This window comes from Canis lupus, chromosome 10 (genome assembly GCF_011100685.1).
Source record: "Canis lupus familiaris isolate Mischka breed German Shepherd chromosome 10, alternate assembly UU_Cfam_GSD_1.0, whole genome shotgun sequence".
NCBI classification, from domain to species: Eukaryota; Metazoa; Chordata; class Mammalia; order Carnivora; family Canidae; genus Canis; species Canis lupus.
This window is the reverse complement of record NC_049231.1, coordinates 41,421,341-41,443,889: the sequence shown is the minus strand read 5'-3', so window position 1 is coordinate 41,443,889 and position 22,549 is coordinate 41,421,341. Positions and strand designations below refer to the sequence as shown.

General features: G+C 42.3%; 1 protein-coding gene across 2 annotated transcripts in view; it reads left to right on the top strand.

Moving 5' to 3' along the window:
* The window catches only part of SLC9A2 (solute carrier family 9 member A2), a 96,791-nt gene that overhangs the window by 40,199 nt on the left and 34,043 nt on the right, over positions 1-22,549 (top strand). For both annotated transcript variants that reach the window (XM_038550902.1, XM_038550903.1), the window contains exons 3-5: positions 2,488-2,738; positions 21,565-21,782; positions 22,164-22,366. In XM_038550902.1, coding sequence (XP_038406830.1) covers positions 2,488-2,738; positions 21,565-21,782; positions 22,164-22,366 — 672 coding nt within the window. The remainder of the gene's footprint in view (positions 1-2,487; positions 2,739-21,564; positions 21,783-22,163; positions 22,367-22,549) is intronic.

The following is a 22,549-nucleotide window of genomic DNA, read 5'->3' as shown; positions in this document are numbered from 1 at the left end:
AGGGACACAGGCCTGAGTCTCCTTTGGAAGCCTCATAAATGTGCTTGATGGGGTGGGGAAGGGAGATACAAGAGAGGAGGAGGAGGAGATGCGGGTTCTTTGCAGGAGGACTCTTGAATTTTTCAGGGAAATGAGGTGGGCAACCAGGAGGCAACACCCACAATGCAAGATGGCAGGTCCCCAAAGCCTGACTGGTATGCAAGATCACCTTTGTTGCAGGAGGGCAACAGGTGATTTGAAGGGGCTGTAGGAGTTCAGGAAGACTCTTGAGGGGAGCAGCGGCTTCAGCTGGGCCATGGAAGACAGATAAAGTCTCCCTGGGCTTAGGGGCTGGGTTCCTCCTGAAAGAAACCACAAGGAGGGAACCAGGGGCAGTGATGAATTATGGTGTTTTGTGGAGCTGTGCTTTGACTCTCCCAGGCTGAAGGGTGTTGGAAAGCAGTTAAAAAAAAAAGAAGAAGAAGAAGAAGAAGAAGAAGAAGAAGAAGAAGAAGAAGAAGAAGCAGCAGCCAGATATCGAGCTTTCCTAAAGTCAAGGATTTTAAACTTGAGTGACAAATGGAATAACATTATTTAAAGGAAGTGAGTCTTGCGTTGGCCATAGGGAGCATGGGAGCCAGGGCAGCTGAGATTTGCCAGTGTAGGCAGGAGTGGGGAGGGGGGGCAGAAGCCTGGGAGTCTAGGGACAGACCAGCAGAGACCAAGTGGCCTGGGGGCTGTTGGGGGGGGCGCTGTCTGTGCAGAGTGGGCTGGCAGGGAAACCCGGCTCTCTCCTCTGGCAGCAGGTGACTGTCACCCTTTGGCCTTGGCTCTTCGGAGACAAGGAGTATATATAGCACATCTCTGACCTCCGGGAGCCACCACAGCTGCAGATGCTCACAGGATCCACGTGCAGCAAGCCTCTGGCCGGAAGCGGAAGCGGCTGCTGCTACGCGTCAGTTTCTCTTCCGGCAAGTGATGATACTGTCAAGGCATTGAAATCCTCAGGGGAAGGAGCTGCTTTTCCTCCCCCTTCTTACTCAAGTCATTCTTGACGGTACAATAGCAAATGCTCTTGGATGTCACGCCGACCATTACGAGAAAAGAAAAGCCCACTCACATCTAAGCGTAACCTGCTGCTTTCTTCGAAGTCGGCGGATATTTATTGTCATCTTCCAGGCAGCACGGAAAAGGCAAATCATAATAAGGAATGAACCTTGAGCACAAGGAGCTTATGAGCCAGCAGAAAAGATGGAAAAATTACATAAAAACCTGCAGCTGTGGTGAGCCCTAACGGACCTTCGGTGAGGCCAAGAGTGGAGTCGACTCTCCCCAGATCACACGCTGGCTCCCAGGGGCAGAACCTGACTCATTCTCCCATGGTTGAACCTTGAAAAACTCACCCAGAAGGTCAGGAGACCTGGATTTTCATATCGCATCTGACATTTTGCGTGACCATGGACCAATGGGTTCAATTTTAGTTTCTCAGAAACCAAATAAAGGTGTAGCACGGCCTGTACCGTAAAAGGCCTTCATCCCAGTATCCTGCCAGCCAGCTCCCCTGGAGATTCTGGCTTTAAATAACACAATGAAAAGAAGCAGGGCACCTGCTGGACTCATATTTTCCCTGCTGGCTTTGTAAAACATGTGGTAGGGCCTAAGCCATCACTTCCTGTTTCAGTTGGCACAGTGGCCCTTAGAAACAGGCTTGTGAGCATATTCCCTAACAGACGTGAAGTGCCTAGCATTTTTGAAGCTTAATTAGACTAAGACCATGTAAAGACTGTGTGGATTTTTCAGAAGCCAAATAGCCGTGGAGGCTCATTACTTTTAAAAAGGGACAAAATATGTATGAAATTATAGCACACGTACACACAACACACACATGTACCCACCACAGGTGGCTGCCTCTTGGCTTTAAGAAAGAGGCTTTGGATCTCATGTTATAGCAGATGTGTGTGTGTGTGTGTGTGTGTGGAGGGGGAACGGGGTGAAGTGAAGAGGGAAGACCTCAGTGTCCTGGGAGGAAGATACCCCTTCAGGTGGGGTACCTGGCTGGGGCCCCTTCCATGGCAAGACCCATAAGAGAGCCTTGCAAAGTTACTAAATTCACAGCAAGCTTGACCAGCTTTCTCTCTGACCAACTACTTCCCCAGCATCGGTAACACAGCAAGGCCTGTTGGATGGCAGCCAAGTCGTTTAAAATTATCTTTTAGATGGTATCTTAAGAATAATATTTAGGAGTCAATGGCATCATAATCACGAACTCTCTTCTCTCTCACTTTGAGAAATAGCTTTCCGGGCAACATACTTTTATCATAGCTTTTTGTTCAAAGTTATTCAATATCATATTAAAGCATGAGAGAGAGCGATACATTCATTGTCACTGATCATCAACTTGGGTGTACAGAAGAAATGTCCTTGTTAGAAGGCCAGCTGAATTTTTCTGTGAATGTAGTGAAAACGGTGAAGTTGGAGTCTTGACCATGGCCTCTCTTTCTCCCACAGGTCCTGTACAACTTGTTCAAGTCTTTTTGCCAGATGAAAACCATTGAGACCATTGACGTGTTTGCTGGAATTGCAAACTTCTTTGTTGTGGGAATTGGTGGGGTGTTGATTGGCATCTTCCTGGGATTTATAGCAGCATTTACTACTCGGTTCACGCATAACATCCGAGTGATTGAGCCACTCTTTGTCTTCCTGTACAGTTATTTGTCCTATATAACAGCCGAAATGTTTCACCTCTCAGGTATCATGGCGTAAGTATTTACCTCCTTGTTAAAACCACTTAATTTCATTAAATTTAAGTATTCTAAGCCAAGATGCTAAGTTCGAATAAGTTTTATAAAAGAGGTTCTCTTGAATTCTCAAAAAAATTAAAAATGAATTTTCCTTACTCTTTGTGTCAAAGAAGTGAAGAAATTCCACTAAATTTATACTAAAGTGATCTCATACTAGAATGGAAAGCTACCTAAAAATTATCTCTTGACTCTCATATGAAAAGTGACAATAAACTGTCACAGTGGATTGTCAGGCACGAAAAATTTTCTGAGTTTGATGCCCACTCAGGGTAGTCCATGTGGGAAGTTCTATGCTTGTTCCAGCAAGGTCATATCACCTAAACTGCATCTGGAATTCTAGAATTGCTTATGGATATTCATTTGAATGATATTAGTGGTAGGGAACCTTCACTTTGTGTGCTAGATTTGATTTGAAATAATGGCGTTCAGTCATTCACAGCAGAATCCAATGAATAAGGCACGTAATCATGTCATTCTGGCTTTAGCTTTTTAAATGAAGAGGCATGATTATAAAGCAAGAAATTCTTTATTACAGATGCAGTTAGTGTATCATTCACTAACGGATTTGGAAGGACATTCTCAAGAAGCTCTGCAAGTGGGCTGAAGATGGGTGGTGTTGGGATCTGATTCTAGACTTCCGAGCATCCCTTTGAAGGAGGTTCCTTGTTGGGCGTGGATGTTTTTGTAACAAAGCTTCCAAGAACAAGTCTATTTTATTATGGTCACACCCCATATAGGGTTGGTACTTAGTAATGAAAAGCCTTTATACGTTTATACGTTTTCATTTTGGCAGATACTTACAGCTCGGTAGGTGCTGGGCTCTATGCAAGGACCAGCTATATATCAAGTTTTTGAGTGGTAAACATAGGTCTGCAGCCTGATCCAGGCATTGCTTTAAGGACGATTTGTTTTTCACCTCTTTTGTATGGGAAGTAGATTAGATTTGTGGTGGAAGAGGTCAGGTGCTTCTCCCTGAGGAGAGTGAGACCCATTATAATGCTAGCCATGAGGTAAAGGCTGTATGGTTTTCTGTTTCACAGAGAACCTAAATAAAGCAACATATTAATCCAGTTTGACCCAGTCATGAAATGTTCTGTATCTTCCTGGTTGCTATTCATATCATTTGTATGACTTCCAGTTGCTTCACTGTTCTTTGACCAGTGTCTTTGAAAGTGTGTGAGCACTTTCAAGGTCTCTAAAGAATGATGGGGGTGGGACTTTGTGGCTGCATTCCAGCAGTGTTCTAATAGCAGTTTGCGTGAGAACCTTGAATATATTTGGACCACATGCATAAGTAGTAAATGTTCTAGAACACTCATATGGTTGTCTGAATACATGTGTCAATTGGCTTGAGGTTGGGGGCAGGGACTGTGATGGGAAGACCCAGAGTACGGGATGCGGGTTAAAGTGTTGGAAGGAGTTGGGGTTGGTGCATCTTGCTTAGCGATGTCCATGAGGACCAGAGTCCACAGAGATTGGAGGCTGGTGCTTCATCAAGATCCTGACCTCCCGTGAAGATGGGATTATTATGCATTTACTCGCTCTGGGAATTAGGAAATAAGGGGCAAATAGGACACCGTGTTCCTGGTAAACAGCACAGATAATTCTCTGCATGATTTGTTGGTGGAAGAAAAACATCCCCTCTGTTTCCAACTTCAAAGTGAACATTTATTTTACAGCCTAGCATACAGAAAGGTCCTTTATTACATTTGAACTAATATTGTCATTGCACACAGTGCGCTAAAATAAGGTAACTCTTAAATGAGATATTATGAGAGGTTTAAAACATTTTTGGGGGTCTGGAATTACCATGCACACCCATTACCTGCTGATAGCCAGTGAAGGGACAGATTGACATTGGAGTGTGTGTGTTCTCAGAAGTGATGCCCTGTTTTCTAATGTGAGGTGATTAGCATGATATTCAGAACTCGCCCACGTGTGCTGTGTGCTGCTTCTGTATGGTGTACATTGTAGATGCGAGTGACCCCCGCTTTGAACAACGTGCACTTCCACATTTTAAGTACTATCCTGACCTTGGGATGTTGGTCCAGAGGATCCACTGTAACGATGCAATTAAAATTGCATACCGGTGTGCACTTCTTTTATAGAACTAGTGATTTTTCCACATTTCAGTTGCACTGAGTTTAGGATTCCTATCATACTTCTATAATTGCACTCTTTTGCCATTTAAAAACAAATTTTAAGGTAAATGGGAGGGAAGGCATGTGACATGATGAGCATGCTCAGTAATTTCCCTTGTTTGCTTAAGGGAAGTGGGTGGCCACACAGAAAGGAAAAGAAGCACTGAGGTTAGGCAGCCGGGGGGCAGAGAGGGTAAAGCCCCTCTCCGAAACTGTAAAACAGTGTAGCGACGTGACTCTGCCTGCCTGAGTTTTGCAAGTTCTCCTCCCTGTCTCCCTCTTCTCCTTCCTTCTTTCCATCTCTACTTCCTCTCCCTTCCCCTTTGGATTGCCTCTCAGATCCAATCCTCTAACCCCCTGTGCTTTCAGCTTTGTCTTGGGCTGGCTCTTAGGCAGCCCGTCCTAGATTGAGATCACACTCAATGAACAGGAAGTTAACACGAAAGTCTGGTTAAAAACAAAACAAAACAGCACTGGGTGTTATATGCAACTGATGAACTAGTGAAAACTACGTCTGAAACTAATGATGAACTGTATGTTGGCTAATTGAATATAAATTTAAAAAAGAAAGAAAGAAAAGAAACATCCTTCTGCAGAACAGAAGAGTGGGGTCTGGGTTCAAAATGCAAATCAGTCTCTTAGATAGGAAAGCTCTGGGCAGGACTGCAGCATCTTGGTTTCTTTGGAGAGATGTCGGAAGCGATGTACCTCGGGTAATCACAAAACTCTACTTGCAACTATTGATTTTGCGTCATGGAATTGTGGTGTGATGGGATTTTCACCAAAAATAAGTAAGTGACATAATACGAGGTGGCGTTCTATCTACCTTCTGCTCCTCTGTCTTATGAAAGCTATTTGGAGGGGTTCCTGGAGGTGTAGTTAATTGAAGGTCTGACTCTTGGTTTCAGAAAAAATACTCAGAGTTAAAACACTGACGAGTCCCCATTGTCCCCTTCCTTTAAGCAAAGACACGAAAACAAATGTCTAAGATGATTCTCCCTCCCCTCCAAAAAATTCCTTAAATCAGATCCATAAAGAAGTGAACTGAAATAGGACTTTATTCCCTTCTTGTGAATGGCAGGCACCTTTTCTGGTCCTCACCTGTACCCCAGCACAGTGTCCTGTATTGTAGTCAATAAGACATCAAAAATACAGGGTCACAAAGGAGGGGATGCTTGGTCTCCACAGCAGCTTGCAGCCTGTGGGGATGTGTGGATTTCTCTTTGAGGTGCTCCAGGCATTTCAAAAAATGGCTAGGTCATCCTTTGGATAGGAGAGTAAGCACCCAATATTTCTAACTTTTTAAAAAGGTTTTATTTATTTGTTTATTTGAGGGGGGAAGAGAGCATGAGTGGGGTTGGGGCTTGGAAGGTGGAGCTGGTGAGGAGCAGAGGGAGAGGGACAAGCAGACTTTGTGTTGAGCATGGAGCCTGATGTAGGGCTCAATCCTATGACCCTGAGATCATGACCTGAGCAGAAATCGAGAGTCAGATGCTCAACCAGCTGAGCCACTCAGGTGGCTCACTTGTTTTCACAGATTCATAATTCCTTAGTCTTCCCTCTCTTGGGGGGTATATAAGATGTTTTCCATTTGCTGTTTCAATTATTCTAGCAGTAAAGAAAATAGGAAATGGTAAATATTAGTCCTGTCTGATGAATGAGTAAATTGAGGCTCAGATGGGCAAAAAACATGGCTACGGACGAGTCGGTGGAAGTTGGGCCTAGACCACAGGTCTCTAGTTGTCAGGCCAGGCCAGCACGTGTTCTAGCATCCACTTAAGAAAAAAAAAGCAAGTACATTTCAATGAAAATTTTTAAGTGAGACTTTCAGCAGGAATTTCCAGAATGGTAAGCTCAGGCATGAAATCTAGGAGCAGGCCACGCTAGCAGGACTAAGGCAGTCACTGCTGAAGATGTGAAGACCAGATTCTCTCTCCTTCTTGTTTCTTTCTGTATGAGCTGGTAATTGTCATCCATTTCAAACTTGGAGAAAAATAGGAAAGCATGTCTCCGTTCACCATTTTGAAGCTTCCACCTGGTCCCTATGGGGAGAAAATGTACACGACATTGAAGGACAATCATAAAACCTTATACAAGTTTCTTATGTAGGTACAGATATATGTATATTTATATGTATAGAATACAGGATTCTTTTATTAGTTTTTTCCCAGATTTGTCTCATGTTTACTGAATGTTTTTCTCAGTGTACAAATATGACCCGGAGCTTTAACAAATCAATCTGGATAATGTAACCTGGATAAATACTTGCCTGCCTACAAGTCATCAGCTATTATATACTCTCTGGCTTGGCCTCCATGCAAATCCAATTGGTCTTAAAGCCTGTCGAAACAGAGAGCAAGCAGATCACATCAGCTTATTTCTAGTTTGAACTTCAAACGTCAAATGTACTCCCTCATACTCTTCCCCTGCCCCCCCCCCCACACACACACACAAGGAAGAAATGGCCTTTAAGTACTGTGTCTGTTGCATAAGAATTAGCTTATCCTGCAGCCAACACTTGAAAGTTAGTTATTGGTTTCATTGCAGGCCAGCTGGAGCTCTTGAGGCAGGGCAGGTCAAGAATGGACGAGGGATGCTCTAAGGACAGGCCCAGGTTTGGTGCCACTCAGCTTTTAGGCATGCATGTTGCAGCCTATCTATACTTGCACCTTCCTCCTCTCTAAGCCGTGTTTCCCTATAGCACTTTAGAGCTTGTAACACTAACATTTTGGGATATAGAGATGGACAGAAATTGATTCTAAATAAGCAAAGTATATTCTTATTTCTAACAGCATAAGCTAAATGAACAGAGAGGTACTCTGTTTTATAAAATATCAACTATTACAAAGTTCCAAAATGTGACTGGCAAAGCTTATAACCATTTCTAAGGCAGGTACCAGCTCTGGCCTCTACCACAGGCTTCCCTCTGAGTCTCTAAAATGTCTCACTGCTATCAACACTGCCCCAAAGGTCACTCCCAGGGAATGCTTTGGTGCACCCTCACATCAGCTGCACAGTAAGAATGAGGCATTGATAATGCTGGGCACCACACTTCTTTAACAATAATTTCAGATTTTCAGATTCATCTGGTACAATCCAGTGTATCTTAGTATTTTGTATGATGTCAGCTGTTTGGCATGTACGAATTGGACAAATTGGTAGGTTCCTGACAGATAGTGACACTTAACGCACAAGTGATTGTGAACAAGCCTGACAAAAATTCTTGTCCTCTCATTAGGGCTCTGATCTATACCTCAGATTTACATAGAACATCTCCCAGCTGAATAAGCAGGCTAGGATACAAATCTTTATGCCACAATTAACAAGCATCAATCCTTGGTTACATTACCATGTCTTTGTTCCAAAAAACACATCTACCCATCTAACCTACCGAAGTGAAAATTATTTAGACTTTGATGCTTGGGGTTTCAGTAAACACAATTCCAGGAAGAGCCTCCCACTCTCATATCCTTCATTGCTCTAGGTGACAGGGTATGTTTTCTCAAGAGCAGTGCACGGTATTTATAATGGGGGCTCCTTTATTGAGGGAAGGAGAGAGGGGAGTGGGAGTGGAGATGAAGTAGGAAGAAGTTCAGACCATACTTTTGTTGTTCTGCTATGTTAACTCACATTGTATCCTGCTCTAGCCCTCAGAATTAGAGCATCATGGTTATCACACACTTTCAAATATGCAGTGCCACTTGACTCACAGCATCAACCCTTTGGGTTCTGAAGAAAAGCAGGGAGAGTAGAGTTTGGATGGAAGGACAGAGGGGACCAAGATGGTAGCCTTAGATCTCTGGTTCTGGGTTTCATTGGCTCTGCGCTTTTCATTGGCTCATTATACCTTCTATTGCCTTGGCAAATCAAAGCTTTATTTTTGATTTTGGTGCATGCCTTCACTGTGACTCTGACTGGCCCAAACTGATCTCTTTCAAATCTCATGTGACCACCTGAAACACAAATGCTAAATGGTGGGGGTTTGGAAAGAGGTAGTAAAATGAGGCATGAGATTAGTCAAGTAATGAGAAAATAAATCATTATCTTCCTTAATTTTTGGGCACATTCAAGGAACAGTAAAAACAAACAAATGAAAAGCTTATTATTATTTTTTTATTACCACTCATATGTCTTTTATTTCTTTTTTCCTTTTGTACAACTTTGCCTCAATTGAGGGATAAAACTAGAAAAGGCAGAAGGGAATATGAAAGTGTAAACTTCCCCCCCCCACACACACACTGTAGCTTTATAATTGGCACGCGTACGTTTAAAGTAGCATGATGACTTAATATATGTATATACTACAAAATGATTACCACAATTAAGTTAGCTAACACATCAATCACATCCCACAGTGGCTGTTGTATGTGTGGTAAGAACTTTTGAGATCTAATCCCTTAGAAACTTTCAAGTATGCAATACCATATTATTAACTATAGTCACCATACTGTACATTAAATCCCATAACTTATTCAATCATCTTATAGGGGAAGTTTGTATACTTGGCCACCTTTATCCATTTCCCTCATCTCCTCCCCCCACCACCCCACAGCTCTCTGCGCCTGATAACAACTGGTCTACTCTCTGTTTTTATGACTTTGGTTTTTTTTTTTAATATATAAGATTTTATTTATTCATTTGAGAGAGAGAGGGCGGGGGGAGGAGCAGAGAGAGAGAGGGACAAGCAGCCTCCACATTGAGCATGGAGCCCATCTCGGGGCTCGAGCCCATGACCCTGAGATCATGACCTGAGCCAAAATCAAGCATTGGACCTTAATGGACTGAGCCACCCAGGCGCCCCTATGACTTTGGTTTTTTTAGTTCCCCTACATGAATGAGATCATGCCATATTTGTTCAGAGTAGTGGAAGTGGTTCATGAAATTACTCGGATTTATTTTTATGGTTTAAACTGTTAAATAGATTCAGTTGATAGACTCCAGCATTTGCTTGGTTTTTCTGAAGAAGGTGCAGAATCAGTGGCCTGTCACGTCTTTCCTCGCTGCTGTCCAGCATGATGACCATCAATGACGTATGGCTTTTGAGTCCTTCAAATGTGGCTAGTCTAAAGTGAGATGTACTCTAAGTTTAAAATCTACACCAGATTTTTAAGATTTAGTAGGAAAAGATTATAGAAATTCCCATTAATGATTTTTATATTGATTCCATGTTGACATGGAATTTGTTGAGTAAAATGAATACATTATGAAAATCAGCTTCACCAGTTTGTTTTTATACTTTTAACCATGACTACTAGGAAATTTAAAAATATAAATATGACTTGTGTTATATATTTTTATTACCATTTTTCTCCAGGGCTCACCATTAGTTTTTAGTTTTTGCTATTTGGATATTTGAAGACTTGTTGAAATATGTTTTTTTCCCCTCTTGATGAAGTAAAAGAAAAAAAAAACATGAAAAGATGGAGGAAAAAACAGAATAGAAATGCATTCCCTTCATCGATGTTAATCATGTTGTTTATAAAGAACATTTCTTTGAGAGTAGGGGAGATTAGAAAGCAAAAGAGGAATAACTGAAGGGAAGGCAGAAGCAACTGTGAACAAAGGAAAAATGTTACCCCAAGATCCACATTTGGTGGTTGTGATATAAACTCTTCAAAACCTGGCTGAGGGACGGGACTCTCCCTGAGAACAAGTTGCCATAGCTATAGGAATGAGCAAAGTCCGTTGAAACAGAGTCCGTGAGGTTGGATATTTCCCATTTTTCACAAAGTGAAATTATATTTATTCAATGTTCAAAATAATATATTTTTATGCCTCATCTTCTTATAAGTAAAAGAACATTAAGAACATCATAATCATCTATATGGGGAATATCATTCATATAGTCCGTGAATTGTCAACCACAGGAGTGGTATATGATTCACTTACACAGTTTGTAATTAGGTATTTCCAGATACGGTAAGAATGCAGGAAATAGCATATGGGGTATTTCACAGTACCTGAAAACAGTATAAAAATTAAAAAGAGCTGTTACAATAAATGCCAGCATAAGAGAGTTTCATTTTGGGATCCCTTGGGAATGGCTCAGTTAACCATCTGACTCTTGATTTTCAGCTCAGGTCATGATCTCAGAGTCTTGAGATCAAGCCCTGTGCTGTGCCGGGCATGGAGCCTGTTTTAATATTGTCTCTCTCTGCCTCGCCCCCCTCTCTCTTTTTCATAAAAAAAAAAAAGATAGTTTCATTTTGTGAAACACATTTTACGGATTACTTCTTAAGAGCAAATGAATAAAATGCTATAATTTAATTTGGGGCTTTCCTCACTCATGGCTCTTAGGTATGTCATTTTCAAGCACCTTTATTCTAGGGAACGCATTTGGTATTTGCCTGGTGAATTCAAATTACATGCAACTTTAACAACTTCTCCTGAACTAAGGACCCCTTCCCTGAGATCTTTTTGAGGAATGGAGGTTCTAGATAATAACAAGCAACTGGATAATACTGGTTTTATTCTCATTTTTTTCTTTTGACTGTTTCTTAACCATTCTTAGTGTTTAAGTAAAAATGATTATGTCATTGTATCATTAGGTTACTCTTTGTCCCGAGCTATTTAAAGTAGAATTTCCCTCTTTCAGACTTTCAGGTGTAAGTAAATTGCAATAGTAAGGCTAAAATTATTTCCTAGTAATACATAGGCCAAAATATTAGCAATAGGACTGTAAATCGGAAATGTAAATGTTGTATAATTGCTGAGAAGTAATTACCTTTTTTGTCTTAATGAAAATCTTTTCAGAAAGCTGATACTGAGAGGACACGTGTAGGTACTTCCCAGCTAGTCCTTCTGAGTAGGACACCGGCCTTTGGACACAAGTTAGGGTGCCATTCCCTTCATCAGCGAGTTCAGCCATGGGGGTCAAGATGGGCTCTTTCAAGAACAGGATAGGTGCTGCTTCTCTTTCACTTGCTTTAACAAATCTTGGTGTACTTCTCAGCAGTTCTCTGTGTGGGGGAGGAAGCTAGCCTGGTGTAAACCCAGAGGCATTTTCTGTTAGTGTCTTAGGCACAGAGCAGCTGCGAGTCGCTCCTTTTGATGCTGTAGTGTGTTCTCTCAGTGTGCTTTCTTCTTTTCTGCCACTTTTCCCTTACATCAATAATATCTCGGGTCTTTTATGATGTTCCCAGGGGACCTGGTCAAGTGTCCAAGATTCTTTTTCCCATGTGCACCCTCACAGTTAATCCTCAGCTAGTCAAGAGAAATCGAGTCACCTGGGATCGTTGTAAGCAGGAGCTCAAGCTCAGACAGTAGAGGGAGGCTCTGTGTGAGCAAGGGAAACCCAGATCAAACCAGATTATTGGCTACTCAGGGAAGCGCAAATCAGACCAGGTTCATTGGCTCATATAAATAAATTCATTTTGGGGTGAATGGACCCCAGGCCAGAACCACTTCTCTCTGTGTCTCATCTTCCTTCTGCTGGGCCAACCATCTCTAAAACATCAAACAAGGCTCACAGATTGAGCTTCATACCTCTGCAGCTCTTGTCACTACAGAGTACAGAGTTCTACCTGCCAGCTCCTGTCAAAGGACATTTCAAAGGAAGGATTGTGATTGGCTCAGGGATTTGGAGAGCTGTGATTGGATCAGATGGTGTCACTTGACCAGCCCTGTGGCATGAGAAGTACTGGTAGAAGGCAGTCAAGTTAAATTTACTTTGAGTGGACCAGCCTCATAATCTATGTTGAGGACAAGGTATCAGGGAAGCCTCAGTCCTTTATAGTATGGTGGGGGTTGGCCTGGTGATATACTGAGTTGAAGCCTCAGTGATGAAGAGAAGGGCACTATGTGTTGAGGCTGGTGTGGGGCTGAGGACTCCAAACTGAAAAGCTCTGGTACATCCAGGGAGTGGAGCCTCAGGGTGCTGAGAAAGGTAGTAGAGGCTTGGCCTAGCTGTGTTTTGTTCTGTAGGTAGTCGAGAACTTTGGAAGCTTTGAGCAAAGAGGTGACACAATTGTACATCTGTTTCATAGTGAAGATTGGAGTGCCTCCAAAGCTTTCTTGCGTCATTACATAGAAAACTGATAGTGTTTTCATAGCACTCTGAAGTGACAGTGACCGTCATGGCCTTGGGCTCATTGGATGCCCCCAGGGCCAGGGAATCCCTGTCTGGGTAGAAGGAGACGGAAGAGCTGCTGGCAGCAGGGTGAAGGCACCCAGGTGGAGACACGTCAGGAAAGGAATGTGTGCAGACTCCTACTTACTAATCCAGGCAAGAGGAGATGGAGCCTGCACCCAGAACAAGTAATGGAAATTGGGAGAAGGGAAAGAAAAATTAGGTAGCAAAGTACAATGAAGTCCTCACATCTCATGTTGGCCCTTATTTTCACTCTTCAATAAAATTGTAAATAAAATGATTCAAGTTTCAGCTCTCCCTCATTCACTTCTCCTCCCCTGAACCTGCTGCCTATAACCCCTTTTGCTTTCCTCAGCCTTGGATGTATTTAGGAATCACCTGGAAAGGTTGTTAACATCTACAGAAGTTCAGGGCCCAGCCAGAGATTCTGATTCTATAGGTCTGGGATGGAGCCCAGGAATTTGCATTTTTTCCAAGAATATCTAATAATTAAAGAAAAGCCATACTTTTATAAAAGAAACACAAAGCCTTTGCCAACATTTTCCAACTAAAGTCAGTGGACTCTGTGGGTCCTTTGATGCTTTGTGTGTCATTACACTATTGACGGTGAGCTGTGTTTCTGTATGTGCTCTTTCCATAAAATCATGACTGACTTATGTGTCAGTAAGTGAACTGTAAACATTAGTTGAATTGAGTTGAAAACCTATAAAGAAGAAGAGACAAGAGATGTGGAAAATCTGGGAAAAGGGCAAGACTATATGAATAATCAGGCATTTATCATAGTTTAAGTTTCCTTTTTTTTTTTTGTATTTTAAGAAAAGTTTAATTTTTATGCTTGAATCCTCTCAAAAACAAATTTTGGGGACCCCTGAGTGTCTTAGTCAGTTAAGTGTCCAACTCTTGATTTTGTCTCAGGTCATGATCTCAGGTCAGGTCATGAGATTGAGCCTCATATTGGGCTCTGTGCTGGACATGGAACCTCCCTAAGATTCTCTCTCTCTCTCTCTCTGTGCCCCTGCCCCTACCCCACTCACATACTCTCACTCTCTCAAAAACAAAACAACAAAACAAAACAACAACAAAACAAAAACAAATTTTGTTTGCTTTTTTTTTTTTTCATATATCAGACTCTCTCTTGGTTGTCAGCTTTCTTAGAAGAGGTGATCCATTATATGGTAAATTCATGCCTTGGAATTTAGTAATTAACCTCACATAAGTGAATACTTGAGAGCATACAGTTTACCCTGAGTTACCATAAGACCTGGCTTTAATCAATGCAGAGAAAGCTTTTTAATTGTCCTTTGTCAGTCCTAATGCTTAACACTGATTAGTGGAGTATGCTTTCATATCTGGCAAAGTCTTTATTGAGAATATACAACTCTATTTGGACCGTATTTGGACTCTCTACAATTGGATCCATACTTTTTAAGTTCATACATAGAGATAGAATAGGAGCAAAAGAACTTTGCAACATTCTTCTTATCTGTTTAACTTAAATTCTAAGCAGTTCTGATTACAGAAGACCTCTCCTCATCTGGGAATGGAAATTAGAGAATTGACCACACCTTAAAAAAATGAAAGCACTTGTATTTAGAAACTGAATTCCCTGAGGCATGGCCTCACCTCATGAACATAAACAGACAAGATATATATTGTTTATCTTCACAACCAGCAATCTGCTGTCTCTACCTGCCTTCAGTTTATTAATGCTGGTCCCTTTGGTTCTACAGATCACAGCCATCTAAATGAAGGGTTCTGGACCTTCATTAAACTAAAATCAGCCAGTATAATTTGAACCTGCATCTCAGTACCATGACATGCAGGGAACCATGGTAAGTGTAGATGAATGCTAGTCCTGCTCTTTCAACGCATACATTCTGGTAGAAGGAAACGAACATTTATGGAAGAGTGGCTTCATGGACTGATGGGATGGACTCACAGAGTAGTACAGAGAAAAGTGTTTGTTGAAATTTTTCTATACAGAAATCGTCAAATGACAGATCATCTAAATACAAAGTCTATTTTTACCCCCCAAAGACACTGCTGAGATGGTATTAGCTGGCATAAATTTCTTGTGTGCTGTATATAGCATGACATAGCGATGAAGAAAACCTCAACTGCTGGTGAACGTAAAAACCGCTAATTATAGTGCTTTAGCTTCTCGGTCTCTAAATTGGTGATAATCACCATACACTTATGTTGAGATGTGATGTGAGGTAAGGTAATAACAAAGCAGAAAGTACCCATGCATTCTGCACATACCTTACTTCCATGTGGCCCCACAGAATAGAAGCTGACACCTGTCAAAACAGAGACATATTTTGGGATATTTTGTGGACCAGGTAGGTGCTACAATGGATTCTGCAAACAAAATGAAGACCAGTGCAGGAAATGAGTTGACTCCTGCCTCTAGTTTTGTGTCCCTCCAAATATGTTCCCCATAATTCCTTCAGGGTTCTCTTTCTAGAACACAAAATCTGTCCACACCACAACACCATCCCCATGAACAATTCTTCAATGCAATCATTGATTCAAATCATATTAATGACCTGTTGGGCACTATGCTAAACATCAATGACCCTTTTTTTTTTCTCATGAAACTGTAAGTTGATTTGGGGATAGGCATTAATTATATGATCAAAGATAAACTCTCACTTTATCCCTCCAGCCTCTGGAATAAAGTTGAAACTCCTAAGCATACATAGCATATAGCTGTATCATTGTCATCATCCGGCCCCTACTTCCTTTCATCCTTGCCCTTTAACATTATCATCCCTCTCTTCTCTGGCTAACAGAATCAGTGCCCATTTCCTGAGTATGCCAACCTGTCTCTTGCTTTCTTTCATGCCTTTGCACATGGCCACTTCATTTTCTTGGCTTTCTTCTTCCTGCTTGGTGAGCTCTTCACTTAGCCATGGAGATGTTGCTCAAAGGGACCCCCTTCTGTGGCAGAGGTAGTGGTTTCCTTCCCTGTGCTCCCAAAGCCTTGTTTCTCATCTCCATTGCTGACATTTGCACTGTTCTATCACGATATTTTTGTGACCCTTTCTCTTCTGAGACTGTGAACCCTTGAAAGTAGAAGCTGTGTCTTACTTGATTTTATCTTCCCTAACCCCAGCACAGAACTCAACCCAGAGTAGATGCTAAGAAAATGTTGGTTGATATTAAATGGTTCTTCATAATCCTATTAGCTAAATATGGAGACTAGTAAAGAGAGACATGCGTGGAAAGAGGGGGACGACTCAGTGACATAGGCAAGTAAAAGTAAGGTCATATTGCTAAAGGGCAATAGTTCTATATGTGAAGGATCTTTAGAGTTAAGAAGTTCACATGGAAGGGTGCCTGGGTGTCACAGTTGGTGGAGTGTCTGGCTTTTAATTTTGGCTCAGGTTGTCATCCCAGGGTCGTGAGATCCAGCCCTGCATTGGGCTCTGTGCTCAGTGCTGAGGCTGCTTCAGATTCTCTCTCACTCTCCCTCTCTCACTCATATGTGCATTCTCTCTCTCTCTCTCTCTCTCTCTCTCTCTGTCTTTCAGGAAAATAAATCTTTAAAGAAAAAAATTCAACTAGAATTTTCTAAAATGTAAAGAGTCTCTTTAGGTTATTATTCTATTGTGGATATTATCTAACGCATCGATGTTCAGAATGAAAAGCCATGGATTTCAGGCATGAAATCCTCATGGGTTTCCATTGCTGATGGAGGAAGAAATCCCACTTCTCTGTAAAGACAGTGGATCTGGGATATGCTTTGACATGACCTTGTCCCCAAGGACACTCCTGGCCAGGCACTTTGGACCCAGTGAGACTGAGGGCAGTCAGACACCAGCCAGAACCATTCCCATCTCATAAGTTTCATGTAGTTCTTTTAGAAAAATAAAGAAGCAAATTTATGGTACCAAGACTAATAGCTGTAGATGATGATTAATGCAGAGGGAGAAAGGTTTCTCTTCTTCTCTACTTCTGGGAGACTGTATTGTGTTTGCCTCCCTAACTGGTAGTTTTGTGTACTTGCGATGATATTGCAGGGAGGTGGTTTGGCTTCAGGTCAGAGTATACCACAACAAAAAACCTTTGCAATGAAAACACCTCCTGGCCTTTGCTTGAGGGGCCATGTGCATTAAGCTGTATGTGGCAGACCAGAACAGGGACCTTTGGAGCATTTGTCCCCAGCCCGTAGAGCGCATCAATGTCGTAGACACACCTAGGCTTCCTGAACAGGGCACTACCAGATGCAGAGGCCTCTGGTACCCACTGGGGCCATTCTTCTCTCTGCAGGGTCTCACTGTGCTGGTAGGAAATAGCTTTAAGTTACAGCAAGGTGTCTGGCAGACAGGAGCATCACCGCTGGTGTCACGTTAAGGACACAGAGCAATGGAAATCGATCCTGTGGACATTCATGTAAAATTCATTTATTCTTTTTATTCTTACACCAAAGCTTTATTTTTGATAATTTCTGAGTAGAATTTTTATTGAATTGCTCACATAATGAACTGAAAATTACTCTTTACCCGTATGGTTTACATTTTGCCCACTGACTGATGGTCTTAGAGGGAAATGTTTATCATATACACAGAAACAATATTCTCCAGCCTTTCAAAAATCGCTTTTTGAATGATAAAAAGAAAAGCCAATGCCAGGAGGGAGAGAGGGAGATGGGGTAGTATGAAAAACATAGGGATTTAAACTCTAAAGCTGATGTTTTGTTTTAAAAAATAAAAGGATTAGAAAGAGCTGGGTAGTGGGTACTTTGGTGTTTATTCTCTGTATTTGTCTCTAAGCTTAAATGCTTTGTAATAAAATCATTTGGAGGCACCTTTTGCATAGTGTTAGAGCATGTCAGGAGGTAATATGACCATTATAATTTATTTTTGTTACAAATCTTCAACTTGATAAAATTTAGGAGAAGCCCATTAGTTTGTGTTGGTGGGTATCTCTCTCTCTCTCTCTCTCTCTCTCTCTCTCTCTCTCTTATAAAAATATATTCTTTAGAATCTTAATCAGTTTAATTGGGCTTTTGCCTTCATATTGGGTGAATCTTACTTTTTCAAGTCTGGTTAAGGAAAAATCAAACCAAGATATGAAAGGAGAAGATGTTCAAAACCGTAGTTAACAATGGTTTTTATTCCAGTGGGGGGCTGGCAAGATGCCCTAGTGTAGGCTTACTCAGAGAGATGCCACGTGCCCTTCTGCTCTCCCCTGTCTCTTATCTGCTGGTGGAGGCTCTAGCCCTTTGATTCAAGTCAGCATGACAGAGCATCTGTTAGCTGCTCTGTCACCAAGCACACTGGAGCAGCCCTGGCCACGCTTCTCTGGAGACACATGCTTGATTGTGCCCATCAAACCAGGGAGGTGAATCCAGCAATAGTGTGATCCACTGAATACGGGCCCCTAAAGATTCTCATCCCTAGACCCTCCCTATAAACATGTTACCTTAATGGCAGAAGGGACTTCGCAGGTGTGATTAAGTTAGAGTCTTGAGATGGGGAGATGACACTGGATTAGGTGAGTGGTTGGATAGTATGACACAGACACTGAGGAGAGGGTAGTAGGAAGGTCCAGGTAGAGGGAGATCTGGCCAAGGAGGCAGAGGTGAGCTAAGGCATGGGAGCAGCCTCTAGACTGGAAAAAAGTGAGGAACAATCTCCCCGAGAGCCTCCAGAAGGCACAGAGCCCTATCAGCACCTTGATTTTAGCCCAGTGAAAGTGGTTTTAGACTGTTGACCCCTGAAAGTGAAAGACAATAGGTCTGTGTTGTAGTCACTAAGTTCTGGCTAATTTCTTACTGCAGCTGATGGAACCTAATACAGATAGTCTTGCACTTGAGAAAGGATGAGCAAGGGCTTGGCAGAGGAGTAAGACTTCTTCCCCATCAGAGGTAACCAGGCTCACTGAGAGCTTGGACAGAGCTCGGCGGTGCTGGCTTTGAGTCCGACTGCTTGAGTCAAAATCCTGGCACCACCATTTATTAGCAGTGTCATCTTAAATAAGTGGACCTCTGTCTGCCTTTGTTCTCTCATCTGTAAAATGGGAATGATAACAGAACTTGCTTCAGAGGCTTGTAATGAAGTTAACTGGCATAATCCACACCAAGCGCTTGCATAGTACCTGGCACAGAGCAGGGGTGCTATAAAGGTTGACTATTATTATATAAGCCCTCAGCTATTCAAGGCTTTGCCCTGTGTTTGTGGTTGCTGAAATTTATTGGCTTATGTAATAAGACACTCATTCTTGTGGGAACCACATGAATTATGCATTCCTCCCTCATAAACACCCAAAAGAAGTACCCACTCATTCTGGGGGCAGTGACATCTTGGCTAAATGCATGAGTCCTGACCTGGTGGGGTCTTTGTTTTCTCTTAATAGGGGCACACAAACAAATTTATATTTGTTTGTGTGTATGAAACCGATCTTTTTCTTGCAGGGAAATATGTTCATGATTACCCGTTTAGGTCTTCACTCAGAGAGCCCTTGGGTTTGTGTTCTTCTTCCTTTCCTTATGCTTGCAGTAGGAGGATTTTCCTAACATAAAAATAAAATCTCAGGGTCAGGAGGACTACATGCAGTGTTTGGGAGCAGGGTGCATTTAGGGTCATTGTAGCTCTGAAGTTACGAGAATGGGGAAAACTTGACAGATCATGACCAGTAGTTGGCTTATAGCATGGTGATCACTCATGGAAGAGTTCATTCATTTTTATGGCTAAGGACTATTTGATTGTATGTACATACCACCTCTTCTTTATGCATTCATCTGTTGTTGGACACTTGGGCTGCTTCCATAGTTTGGCTATTGTGAATAATGGTACTATAAACACGGGGATGCATGTATCCCTTTGAATTAGTGTTTCTGTATTTTTAAGGTAAATACCAACTAGTGTGATTCCTGGGTCATAGAATAGTTCTATTTTTAACTTTCTGAGGAACCTCCATGCTAGTTTCCGGAGTGGCTGTACCAGTTTGGCTTCCTACCAACAGCACGTGGTAGGTTCGCCTTTCTCCACATCCTTGCCAAACCTGTTATTTCTTATGGTTTTGATTTTAGCCATTCTGACAGGTGTGAGGTGATATCTCATTGTGGTTTTGATTTGCATTTTCCTGATGATCAGTCGTGTTGAGCATTTTTTCATGTGTCTGCTGGCCATTTGTATGTCATCTTTGGACAAATGTCTGTTCATGTCTTCTGCCCATTTATAATTGGGTTATTTGTTTTGGGGGTATTGATATATAAGTAAAATATATATAAGTTCTTTATATATTTTGGATACTAACCCTTTATTGGCTGTGCCATTTGCAGACATCTCCCATTCAGCAAGTGGCCCTTTGGTTTTATTGATTGCTTTCTTCCTTGTGCAGAAACTTTTCATTTTGATAGTCTCAGTATTTTTTGTTTTTTACTTTTTATTTGCCTTGCCTCAGGAGATATATCTAGACAAATGTTGTTACAGCTGACGTCTGGTATCAGTGTCTCTTTAGATAGAACCTGGGAGGGCAGCCCAGGTGGCTCAGCCACTTAGCGCCGCCTTCAGCCCAGGGCATGATCCTGGAGACCTGGGATAGTGTCCCACATCAGGCTCCCTGCTTGGAGCCTGTTTCTCCTTCTGCCTATGTCTCTGCCCCCCCCCACACACCCCCCGTCTCTCATGAATAAATAAATAAAATCTTAAAAAAAAGAAAAAAGAACCTGGAATGAGCTGTCAGCCAGCTCATACTGAATTTCCCTCTGTAGGTGACTTTTGAGATGGTCAGGGGAGCATTTCAGACAGAGAGGAGCTTATGCACAGAGTAAGGCAAGAAGATAGCAAAGAGCAGGGCGTATTAGGGAAATTATAGTCAAGGCATATGGTGTATGCTGGGTGGAGAGGGCATTCCCTTACCAGAATGCGCACATGCTCTATTAAAATAGATATGGTTGGAGGGGAAATCAGAGCTCTGTGGTCCTGGAGTTTTGGAGATTATGGGAGAAACAGGAAAAAAAGTTTCTTTTCTTTGGGTGTTCTCAGAACCTATGAATACATTGTGAATTTTCCAGAAGTGGAAACAAAGGCACTGGGATTAAAAAAAAAAAAAAAAAGTTAGTGCATCCAAGAGATACTCAGGATGAAGGGTAAAAAACAATTGGTGACCAATGAGATGGTGGCGGGTGGGGGGTGCACAGGAGAGGTGTGGCAAGGGAGAAAAGGCATGAGACTAGTTTCAAGTTTAGGCAATGCCTTAGCATTTTTGGCACTAGAGGGATGGAGAAGATGAAACTGCTTTTATAGGAAGTTAGTAGGTTTTGAGTTTATTGTGGACTGCTTTCTTTGTGATGCTGGCAGGTGCCGATGCCCACAGACTACAAAGCTGGGTGGAGCCGAGAATTTCAAACCAATTGGTACTGATGAAGACTTCTAGAATTAGGTCCCAACGACACAAATCACATTCATTTATACAAATCAACCAGTCATGTTCTAGTGATGGGCGGAAGGGTAGAGGCCTCACTTAGCTCTTAAATGCTGACTGTTACATGCCGATTAGGCCCGTTGTCATGTTTATATAGAAGCTGTATCTTCTCTTGCAGAATCACTGCTTGTGCAATGACTATGAATAAGTATGTGGAAGAAAACGTATCTCAAAAGTCCTACACAACCATCAAGTACTTCATGAAGATGCTGAGCAGTGTCAGCGAGACCCTGATCTTCATCTTCATGGGCGTGTCCACTGTTGGGAAGAACCACGAGTGGAACTGGGCCTTCGTGTGCTTCACACTTGCCTTCTGTCTCATCTGGCGAGCACTGGGTAATGGTGCTTGTTTCCCAAAGGGACATCCGGCAACACTCACTAGAAGAATGGGGCTTGCTTCTTCTCATGGCTTGCCCTTGGCTGCTGCTACTTCATCTTCTTCCTCTCCCTCTCCTCCCCATCTCCCCCATTCCACATGGATTCTTTTCATCCCCAAGTACCTTCATGACTCTGCCATCAGACTGACCTCCCTTGGCCTCCTTGAGTTCATGTTTTCACCCGTTATCCCAGAACAACAAACACCAAGGAAGGGTGAAAAGACCGTGGGGCTTGTTAGATGCTTTGTTCTGTCTCAGAAGCACAGAGAATGAGTCTCACTGGTTTCGTGTTCTGGACTCACACCATCTGTTTTCTTTGGTTTTTGCTTTTCATTCTCAGGTGTCTTTGTCCTGACTCAGGTCATTAACTGGTTCCGGACGATCCCCCTGACCTTTAAGGATCAGTTCATCATCGCCTATGGAGGGCTCCGAGGTGCCATCTGCTTTGCGCTTGTGTTTCTCCTACCTGCTGCTGTGTTTCCTAGGAAAAAGCTGTTCATTACAGCTGCGATTGTTGTCATATTCTTTACTGTCTTCATCCTGGTGAGTAAAACTCTCTCTCCTGGCAAAGTCTCTCTGGTTACTGGGAGAGGAGACAAGACCTGTCAGGCTATCTGGATGAACTCCTCTTACAGGAGGCAAAGTGGCAAAGGCTTTGTCGAAGCTCTGGTGGTTATGATGTTAAGGAAAATATTGCTTCCTTGTGTCACCTGATTATGCAGGGGC